This window comes from Nicotiana attenuata, chromosome 1 (genome assembly GCF_001879085.1).
Source record: "Nicotiana attenuata strain UT chromosome 1, NIATTr2, whole genome shotgun sequence".
Lineage (NCBI taxonomy): Eukaryota > Viridiplantae > Streptophyta > Magnoliopsida > Solanales > Solanaceae > Nicotiana > Nicotiana attenuata.
The window spans coordinates 58453559-58465006 of record NC_031989.1 but is presented as its reverse complement, the minus strand read 5'-3'; the positions used below and the strand labels follow the sequence as shown (position 1 = coordinate 58465006).

The window sequence follows — 11448 nt, the reverse complement described above, 5'->3', positions numbered from 1 at the left end:
GCGACGTAAATCCCCATAACTAGAAGCTCTAAAGCGGATAATGAACACCAAGTAGAAAATAAATAATAATAATAATAATAATAATAATAATAATAATAATAATAATAACATGTGCTCTGGTGTTTAATTAAGAAATCTTAAAGTTAAAAAGTCGACTTTATAAAGTAAGTGTCAATTTCTGTATTGTCTCTTTTATATAATACTCTATTAGATTTAGAGTGGATTTTCATTTGCAACTTCATCTACATTGTATAGTGGGAGTCGCTAATGTCATTCGAGTAATTTATTTTATCCAATACAACCTTTCTCTTCGTATTGGAAGATACAAAGTATATATTAAAATATACTGATCAATACAGGGTGCCAAACAGCTGACTATCCAATCAAATGAGTATCTTGTACATGCCTCTAAATGTAACACCAAATCACCCTCAACAAAAGTTATTCAGCCTCCAATCGAAATATTTGACTTATTGCCTAAAATGACGAGTTTTTATTTCCATATCAACCAAACTGATATACAAATTTAATAAATTGTTTACCATTATTTCAATTTTGATACATATTTTAGTGTCTGTATAGTATTAGAGTGATATAAAAAACTTATATGACTTACTGCTTTTTCTGTTTATAAAGAATGTAATGTAAAAAACTCTTTAACTTTAATTATCGACTATACCCGTAATGACACCCCTATAACAATAGAAACGTTATGATATCTGACATTACAAGTTCTAAGATACTTTAGGTATGTGCCAAAAGTCTTTAGATTTCATGTGCAATCAAACACAATTATAAATTAAAATAAAACAGAGGGATATAAGATCTTAATTCATTGAGTAAGGTAATGCAAAGACTGATAAGGTCGAGGGCCCAAACGACTGAGAATGGCATTTGGTGTACCAGCTAACGCAAGCATAAACGCAATAACAAGACTCAGAACTCAGAATAGTAGCTTCGTTTCCAATTCCATTCCTTGTGCAACTATAAAGATAGTAAAATCTTTAACTCTGAACGCCCCACTTAGGCCTTAATCGTTTAGTATTAGGGGAACAATACTCCCTTCACCTTTTGAATGAGAAAGGGAAGCCTCTTTGACCTAAAATCAACCAAAATGAATTAATTGTTGCCGGTGCTTGCAAACTATTATTATTGTCTCTAGTCGATTGTGGTTGTTAAAAAATCTTCTTTTTTTCAGATATAAACGGATCTGTCACATCTCAATTAGACAAAACAAAAAGACACTCCATTCAACTGGAATCCGTCTCTAGTCTGCTTTTACACAAACGTACCAAACATTAGTTTGATTAAAATGTAATGGAAGCACTATTTCCAGTATTTATGAACTAGCTGGTACCTCTTGAACCTGCAAGCAACTGATTTGTCAATTCATTCTTATTAATTGTACACACTAACAAATCTGTATCAAAGCAATCTTTCGGCAAAATATGACATTCTGATCCAAAACAAGAACCTTCAACAGATCAGGTACGATTTAAGAATGGATTACCATAAACAAAAATCGACACCTGTAACCATACTAACAGGCAGGAGACAATTAAACTTCAGTGCAGTCAGTAAATTACTGCAAATGACCTGGGATGCCTCTCCCCATCCACTGTTTTGTATTATTAAGAACACAACAACAAAAATCTATTCAGCAGAGCAAGCATCTAAATCCCGGCAAGGAGGAGCCTTAGGTTCACCTAATAATGTAGTGTTTCCTCCTTCCGGTCCACAATTGATACGACCTGGGTTTTGAGTGCCACGCTGAAACATCAAAAGCAAGCCGATCAACAATGCAGTAATATCTATGCACAATAAAATTAGTGTATGTAACAGTCATCTTACCTGTGGTTTTTCACCTTTCCTGAATGCCTCGACAATCTCTACAGCTCTCTTTGGAGTCAGATCCTCCTGCAGAAAGGAAGGAGAGGCCAATTGAGCTCGAAATACTTATCAGTACAAGACTAAACAACCGATAAAAACAGGATTAAAGTAATAACTCACATAATAATTGTATTTATATCCTTCAGATCCATTGGAATAGTCGGCCACCGTCATCATTGGAGCATTTACACAGCACCCCTACCACAAAAATGAGGTACAACATTGAAATGGTTATATTTCAAATAAGCAACGACTCGAATTGTGTTCAACATTATGGAACAAATATAATCATCTAATCACTGGTTCCTTGCTGAAGAGCTTCCAATGCATGGAAAGTTAGAAGGATGTCACAGTAGTTTAAACAACACTAATAGTCTTCCCACTCTTTCAACTAGATTAAGAAAACAACAACCCCCACCAAAACAAACTCTCCCTTTAGTTTTATCAAGTCGTCCTTCATAGTAATGTCCCTTATACTATCATTAAATTAAGCTTAAATTGGGAATATAAAAGTAGTGTGCCAATTTACCTGTCAATCCAACTATCTTTTCCCCCACTGTTCACAAAATAGTAGAAAGTAAAAAAGATGATTTCATCTCTAAAGACCAAGGACCTGATCAAGAGTGGGATTATCAGAAAGCAACATGGGATAAGTTTGCTTTTTACACGTCTAATGCAAGGACCTCTCAATAGCAATAGCTAAGCCTAACCATTAAATCCCCATAGTCATATAGAGAGAAAATCTCCACAGGATCTGAACAGCAATTTTAATTAACTCATGTGACAGTTGGATTTTTTTGGCACTTCTCATGCCTTCTTTACCTCTATTTTAAAATTGTCTTCTGATGGAAAAGCATAACTTTTCATTGAACAGTAGGTATCACCTTTTCACTTCCAGAATTGTATCTTATGCCTTCACAAAATTGGTTAGTGGACCTAAGCTAGTCTTAACAAGGTTTTAAGATGAGGGTTTACGCAAAAGCTAGAGGCAAAGACAAAGTCATTTAATACCCCACTTACTGATACCTTCTCTCCCTTTACTTTAGTTACAGGAGGAATCATTGTGTATCCGTCCAAATAATTTGCTTGTGTTTGTTCATATCTCCATGCACACCATTATATACTGAAGTTCCAATCCACAACCACAGACCTCTGTGGGTTATCATGTTACCCAACGTAGTTAGAAGGCCAGTTTCTACCTGCATTAATAAATTATGGTTGACTGGTTGTCACACGATATGTTTCTACCTGCTAACCAGACAAGAGCACAATGTACCCATTTAGACCAAGAATTAATATGCCTAGTGATATAGTAACCGAAGGACCATGAACATGGGATGAACGAATGAAGAAGCAAAGCAGGTTTTGGGCACTTTGCAGTTATATCAATCCTTGGTTTAGCACAACAAACATCAGGACGTTACAAGGTCTCACTTCAGTTCAACTTTAACACATCAAAACACTTATGTGACCACTTGAGCTTCGACCAATGAGGTGATGACACACATGTATGCACATAAACTTGAGCACTAGAGGGCAAAAGTGATAGAAATTGGCTTCTTACGACGTCTTCTATCTTTGTGTTTTCTAGAAACCACCCAAGCTCTTCTAACATAGCTGTAGTATTCCCAGGAATCTTTTCAAAACTTAGATGGCAATTTGAAGATCCTTTTGTCTTCTTTCTTCATGTTGAGCCCGTGGCATGTGCTAGACTGTTAGATGAACTATATCCTGATTGAATCTAGTTTCTCCATAATTTCTCCATAAGCCAGCGCTCACACAAGCAAATAATGCCTTATCATGGCTGATCTCAATCATGATCGCGGGTTCATCAAGCACAAAACAATTGGGTTTTGAAACTGGCAGTTAGAAAGTCTCCCTGTGGAGAAGGCACAAATACATGGGACAGGTTTGAGCTGCGAGTCCACAAGCGTGTGATTCACCTTTTCAATTCTGCAGATGTTGACAAGCAGATCGCCTAAATCACCATTGAACCTGGTGTTGAGGTAGAGGTCACCATTGCTAATTCTAGATTCTTCACTGTTCTGATTACAACAACAACAACAGCAACAACTACCAAGTGAAATCCCACAAAGTGGGGTCTGGGGAGGGTAATGTGTACGCAGACCTTACCCCTATCCCGATAGGGCAGGGAGGCTGTTTCCGATAGACCCTCGGCTCAGAAAGACGGAAATAAAAAAAAACAAGAAAAGACAATTCATTAGTAACTCCAGTAGAAACCGTAATAGTAACAGAAGCATAACAACCAACAGATAAATGACATGCAATAACAGTAAGCAGTATCTAAGGCCCGGGGCTAAGATAAACAGGATAGTGTGGACTCAACATAAACTGCAAGCCATCTAAGATCAACCCTAATCCAACCCCGCCTCACCCCGGGTATGAAGTAAGGAAAGCTCTACTACCCCCTAACCTACAACCCTAATGCTTGACCTCCAGACCTTCTTATCAAGGGTCATGTCCTCGGAAATCTGCAGTCGTACCATGTCCTGCCTGATCACTTCTCCCCAATACTTCTTAGGCCGCCCTCTACCTCTTCTCGTACCCACCACGGCCAACCGCTCACACCTCCTCACCGGAGCATCAAGGCTTTTCCTCCGCACGTGCCCGAACCATCTGAGCCTTGCTTCCCGCATCTTGTCATCCACATGGGCCACGCCCACCTTCTTCCGAATATCTTCATTCCTAATCTCGTCTATCCTAGTGTGCCCGCACATCCATCTCAGTATCCTCATCTCTGCTACCTTCATTCTCTGGATATGGGAGTTCTTAACCGGCCGACACTCTGCCCCATACAACATGGCCGGTCTAACCACAGCTCTATAAAACTTACCTTTGAGTATCGGTGGTACTTTCTTGTCACACAAGACTCCAGATGCAAGCCTCCATTTCATCCAGCCCGCCCCTACGGTAAGTGACGTCCTCGTCGATCTCTCCGTCCCCCCTGAATCACCGACCCAAGGTACTTGAAGCTATCACTCTTGGGGATGACCTGTGATCCAAGCCTCACGTCCCTGCCTACTTCCCTCGACTCAGCGCTAAACTTGCACTCCAGGTACTCTGTCTTAGACCTGCTCAATTTGAAACTCTTAGACTCGAGGGTGTGTCTCCAAACCTCCAACCTCTCGTTAACACCGACCCTCGTCTCATCAATTATAACTATGTCATCAGCAAATAACATACACCATGGCACATCCCCTTGAATATGATGTGTCAGTGCATCCATCACAAAGGCAAATAAGAACGGGCTAAGCGCAGAGCCTTGGTGTAATCCCATAACAACCGGGAAATGCTCCGAGTCGCCTCCCACAGTCCTAACCTTAGTCTTAGCTCCATCATACATGTCCTTGATCGCTCTTATGTAGGCTACCGGCACGCCCTTTGCTTCAAGACATCTCTAGAGCATCTCCCTATGGACCTTGTCATACGCTTTCTCCAAGTCAATAAACACCATGTGCAGATCCTTCTTTTTATCCCTGTACTGTTCCACCAACCTCCTAATAAGGTGGATAGCTTCCGTAGTGGAGCGACCCGGCATGAACCCAAACTGATTGTCGGATATAGCCGTCGTCTTCCTCACCCTCACCTCCACCACCCCCTCCCAGACTTTCATATGGCTTAGTAACTTGATACCCCTATAATTGTTACAACACTGGATATCACCTTTGTTCTTGTACAACGGTACCACTGTACTCGACCTCCACTCCTACGGCATCCTCCTCGTCCTAAAAATTACATTGAACAACCCAGTCAGCCACTCCAATCCTGCTCTACCCACACACTTCCAAAACTCAACCGGAATTTCGTCTGGCTCGGTCGCTCTACCCCTACTCATCGTACGCAAAGCCCCCACGACCTCTTCCGCCTTAATGCACCTGCAATACCTAAAATCTCGGAGACTCTCCGAATGCCCCGAATCCCCTAGCGCTATATCCCGGTCCCCCTCCTCGTTTAGGAGACCATAGAAGTACGTTTGTCATCTCTGCTTAATCTGGGACTCTCCCATCAATACTCTACCATCCTCGTCTTTGATGCACCTTACTTGGTCCAGATCCCGGGCCTTACTCTCCCTCGCTTTAGCCAGCCGAAACAACTTCTCGTCCCCGCCTTTCTCCCTCAATTCCTCGTATAGACGACCAAACGCTGCATTCTTAGCCTCCGTGACCGCCAACTTTGCCTCCTTCCTTGCCACCTTGTACCTCTCTCTATTCGCTCTCCTCTCCTCCTCGCTTGTGCTCCCTGCCAACTTCGCGTACGTTACCTTCTTTGCCTCCACTTTACCTTTGACTACGTCATTCCACCACCAGCGCCTTGATGCCTGCCAGAAAAACCCTTCAATATCCCTAGCACCTCCCTCACCGCCTCCCTCGCGTAGTTCGCCGTCGTTGACCACATAGTGCTCGCGTCTCCACTACTCCTCCAAGCTCCCATAGCGGATAACCTCTCCTCCAACTCCTGGGCTTTATCCTTGGTTAAAGCTCCCCATCTAATCCTCGATCGGCCACGAGCATACCTCTTCTTCCTCTTCATCATAATGCCGATGTCCATCACTAAGAGCCTATGTTGAGTCGCGAGGGTCTCTCCCGGGATAACCTTGCAATCCTTGCACAACCCTCTATCACACTTTCTGAGGAGAAGGTAATCAATCTGAGTCTTCACCGCCGAACTTTGGAAAGTAACCAGATGCTCCTCCCTCTTCGGAAAAGTCGAGTTCGCAATCACCAGCTCGAACGCCTTAGCGAAATCTAATAGCGAAGTGCCTCCTCCGTTCCTATCCCCAAGGCCAAAGCCACCATGCACCTCGCCGTAGCTACTAGCAACCGACCCAATATGGCCATTAAAATCCCCTCCAATAAATAACCTTTCAGTAGGTGGAATACTACGCACAATCTCGTCCAAACCCTCCCAAAAGCGCCTCTTAACCTCCTCATCTAAGCCCGCTTGCGGCGCGTAAGCGCTAACGACATTGAGGGTGCACTCACCAATCACCAACTTAATAAACATTAGCCTATCATTCACTCGCCTAACCTCAACCACAGACTCTTTAAGATCCCTATCCACCAAGATACCTACTCCATTCTTACCCCTCACGACTCCAGAGTACCACAACTTATACCCGTCCGCATTCCTCGCCTTCGACCCTGCCCACCTAGTCTCCTAGACACAAGCTATATTAACCTTCCTCTTCTGGAGAATCTTCGCCAACTCAATAGACTTACCCGTCAGCGTGCCTATGGTTTGGAGCTTCTTTCTTGGCCGCCCAATTATGGGCTTAAGGTCTTGAGACCAAGTGTGTTAGAGGTTTTTATTCCAATTAAAGTTTTGCTGGTAAAGATACTAGTATTTGATATGAGGAATGAAGATTTTTGCGTTCTTATTGGATAATTGACTGCAGGTATTGTCTTTTTCTAGATGAATGATCACTGACTACTGATATTATTGGATTAAAAAACATCAACATTTCTTTCAAAATGCCATAGAAGCAGGCTTGCTCGCGATTAAGAGTGCATATGCATCATAATCTACAAGACACGTTTATTATAAGAAGTTAAGAACAACTATAACCAAGGCAGCAAGCTGAGAAAATCTCTGATGTCTTATTATATTTGCCTTACAAGCTACAAAAAAGCAAAGTGCCTGTCATCCAACATTAAAGATAAGCCGACTTCTACTTTCCTTAATTTGGTTACTACTAGTCACAAATCACAAGCATGGTCATGTGGTCATGTGATTTATTGGATACTCCCTCCATTTCATATTATATGAGGTAGTTTGACTCGACACGGAGTTTAAGAAAAAAGAAGAAGACTTTTGAACCTTGTGGTCTTAAAAGCTTAAGGGGTGGGGCCATGACATTTGTGTGGCTATAAAAGCTTCTCATTAAGGGTAAATGGGTAAAAAGAAAGAGTTTAAAGTTGAATTATTTCTAAATTTAGAAATGTGTCATTTGTTTTGGAACGGACTAAAAAGGAAAGTACCTCATTTAATATGAAACGGAGGGAGTAATAGTTAAGCATAACAAACACCAATCTCAGCATCAGATCTTAGGGTTGGAAAGCAAATAAGCCTAAAATAGTTCACAAAAGCTATCACATAGACATGCTGTCAAGGCCATAAAAAGAAACAAGGTCAACATCAATAAGATGTATGAAAAATGAATAGTTCACAAAAGCTATCACATAGACATGCTGTCAAGGCCATAAAATAAAAAAAAGGTCAACATCAATAAGATTTACGAAAAATGACTCACCATGCATTCCATTTCACCAACAGAAAATAAGCCATCCTTGGTTACTTCTGCATACACGAAGAAGCCATGTCCCAGAATAAGAACGTCTCAACAATAGGAATATTAGATGAATTAACAAATAAAGATGGAAATATCTCCATACAGCACGGACCATTGCGCTTTACTCCCAGGTGCTTCAGTATAGCCTCTTCGATACCTCTTGAACCACGGATCATACAAGGTGTTGTGCCACAAACCAAAAGGTGGTATTTGCCAACCTAAAGGATGAAAATTTGAGTAAGCTATGCTAAGTAAAAATTGGTTTTCGATTTCTGCACTTGCACAAGCCAAAATGTCAAGAAAACTACTCACTTTTGTCCTGTTGAACATCGTGTAGAAGGTTGCTACCTCAAATACACGAATTGGGGCGACTTCAATAACCTTAGCCACCTTAAACATTTAGAAGACCAGATTAGATACTTTTGAATGCCAGTTAGACATAGAACGAAAATTTATTGAACAAATAACCCCTGATTAAGTAAAGGCAATTTTACATCGTGCTAATTTTAAGACTAATACAAGGAAAATGAAGGTTGAGTAATATGAATATCAAGTTAATACACATGACAAACAACACAAATATTGTTGTGGCAAGAACTAAAGCTCAATTCTTTCTAGCAATCAAATGCTGATTAATTGTATATAAGTGCACTAAGGAATTTCAATATTTTATAGTGGCAACCCTTAAAAATTCCGATCCTTGGGCCTCAGGCCACAAACTTTATAATAAGGCAAAAAGTGCACGAATCAATCTAAACATTGTCAACATACTGCATTCATCGCCGAAACAGGAAGCCACCCTCCATTTTGCTGCTGTGCAAGATCCAGCAAAGGAATCACTGCAGATTGCTTATAGTTGGATGGATAGAAAGACAATATCTCCTTCACCTGTGGATTGCATGGGAGGATTAAGTAGGATTCAAGATAGAGAATAAGCAATTTAAGGAAGAACTACCAATTATAAAGACGTGTACGAGTCAATTTAAGTACACTACTATGAAAATCCTCTGAAATTGAAGCTAATCATGATTCAAAGGCCATTTCAAAAATCTCCATTCTAGTTATACCCTATGTACTAACAAACAAACTGCTCTATGATGCATGAAGTTTTGCAGAATACTTTTTTTTTTCGTTTGATAATTCTACAAGTGAATTATGACACCTGCTGAAGAATGCAAGATGTTGATATTTCTGTCTTTTGCAATTTTGGTGTCAATGCATCAGGGAATGCAATATGTCTCGAACAACATCAATCACCTACTTTCATGCTATTTTCCTTTTATTTGTGATTGCCTCTTTTCATATTTTTTTTCTTCGAGTTTTGTTTTGGCTGGGTATGGAGAACCAGCTTTGACCATTTAGATTCTTTTAAAAAAAAAAAACATTTTTCTTTCATTCATTTCCAAATAAGAAACTAAGTTTCAAACGCTCAATTAGACAATCTTCTCATGTGGATGCAACTTGAATTTATGTCGTAAGGTGGATCATTTCAAAGTTCTGTTATTCATTTCCAGGTAACAACAGCTCTCAATTTTCACATACATACTGTAAGAAAAAGAGAACACGACTAGCAAAGAATCAAACTTTTGATGTATTAGGGAGTGGAGCTACGAGAATTTAAATAATGTTATAAGTCATATAAAAAAGAAGTACTAGATTTCGGTAACTCTTGAGGATAATAAGCAATGCTAACCTTTTCCTTGTTTGTATCGTTAAACTCCCAAGGAAGGTCTGGATTGTTGTCCGGCGAATCAATGTGCTGCGTACAATCGAAAATAAAAACAAGCAAAAACATAAACACGCAATCGAATGCTCAAATTTCGAATCTGAACTCAGAACTCGGAAATACAAATCTGATAAGAACTCACATAGTTGAGTGCAGTCGAAAAAGATCGCGATGCCTGAAAATCACGGGAAAATAAGAAGAGACTTTGACTAAAAGGAAGCAAGAGCTAATCCGAATAACAAAAAGAAGAATTTCTAAGTGAATACGAAAATATGATGTAATAGGGGATTATACCTGAGGAGTTCGACGGAAGGCCGTGCGGATCTCGTTCAGGCGTTGTGCAGAGAGGCGAGCGAACATTTTTGGTCTCCGGCGATTATCCGAGCAGACGGAGGTCGGAGAAAATGGAGATTTTGGGGCAGCGAGGTAAAATGGAGAAATCCGAAGTCTCACCAAGAAGGTTTTGCGTGCCACACACGTCCCTTGTTCGCGTGTTCTCAGCAAGGCCATAAACCGGCAGGCCCATGAGAATTGGACATGAGTTGGATGTTTTGTTCTCGTTTTGTTGGGCCATAAGACATGTTTGGGCTTATTGTTCCAAGAAAAAAGTGGTGATTTTTAAAAATAGCCAGATTTACAACTGGTCGTTCAAACATAGCCCAATTTCAAAAGTAATCGAAATTTAGCCACTTTTTATGTAAAGATAAATCTGAGCGAAAACACTGTTCAAAACCCGGAAAATACTCCAGTATATTATGCTGGAGTTCCAGCATAAGTATACTTGAACTCCAGCATATTATACTAGAGTTCCGGGATAGTATGCTGGAACTCCAGCATAATATGATGGAGTTCCAGCATAAATACACTAGAACTCCAGCATAATATACTGGAGTTCCAGCAAGTATAATGGTCCAGTATATTATACTGGAGCCAGCAAAGTATACCGGTCCAGCATAATATGCTGGAGTTCATAAACAAGTGCATCGAAACTCTAGTATATTATGCTGGACCGGTCTCTATTACAGCAAAACGGTGGCTATTTTTCATTGACTTGGTAAACGCTGGCTAATTTTGATTGACCAGTCCGAAAACTGGCTATACCGTGCAATTTTGGTAGAAAAAAGGCAAAAATACACAGCAAGTCACTTTTTAAAAAATATTTAAGAAAATAATACTACTCTTTGTTTTTTCCATAAATGACAAACTTTTTTACACTAATGGCAGATAGAGATTATGAAACATAATTAATGAGCACCTACAACGCACTAATTATATATTTATCTTTCACACTCTCTCTCCTATTTTACAATAGGGATTCAGTCTCTCTCTTCTTTAACCGTTACACTCATTTTATTCATTCAATCATGATGAAACTAATATTACATATTCAATTATTCATTATATATATATTTGGTATAAATTTGTAGAGAAATTCTGTGTACACTATTTTATTAATATAGGGGAAAAGGTAATATATATGGTATAACTCAATTATATTATATCTTTGTTGAAGTATAGTATT

The 11448-nt window shown here is 39.9% G+C and overlaps 1 protein-coding gene across 1 annotated transcript; it reads right to left on the bottom strand.

Moving 5' to 3' along the window:
* LOC109227289 (NADH dehydrogenase [ubiquinone] flavoprotein 2, mitochondrial) lies at window positions 1361-10436 on the bottom strand. The gene is made up of 10 exons (XM_019392401.1): window positions 10221-10436; window positions 10069-10101; window positions 9894-9959; window positions 8972-9088; window positions 8513-8590; window positions 8313-8418; window positions 8162-8208; window positions 2011-2088; window positions 1852-1917; window positions 1361-1770 (listed from the first exon to the last, which is right to left on the bottom strand). Exons 1-10 carry the CDS (start codon window positions 10434-10436, stop codon window positions 1654-1656), a joined length of 924 nt encoding a protein of 307 aa, XP_019247946.1. The 3' UTR covers window positions 1361-1653.

Excerpts from the sequence above, each read along its gene's own strand:
- LOC109227289 (XM_019392401.1), bottom strand. The coding sequence starts at position 10,436 with ATGGCCTTGCTGAGAACACGCGAACAAGGGACGTGTGTGGCACGCAAA. Across the intron at positions 10,102-10,220 it reads CCTTCCGTCGAACTCCTCAG|GCATCGCGATCTTTTTCGAC; the intron begins GTATAATCCCCT and ends CGTGATTTTCAG. Across the intron at positions 9,089-9,893 it reads ACGATACAAACAAGGAAAAG|GTGAAGGAGATATTGTCTTT; the intron begins GTTAGCATTGCT and ends TGCAATCCACAG.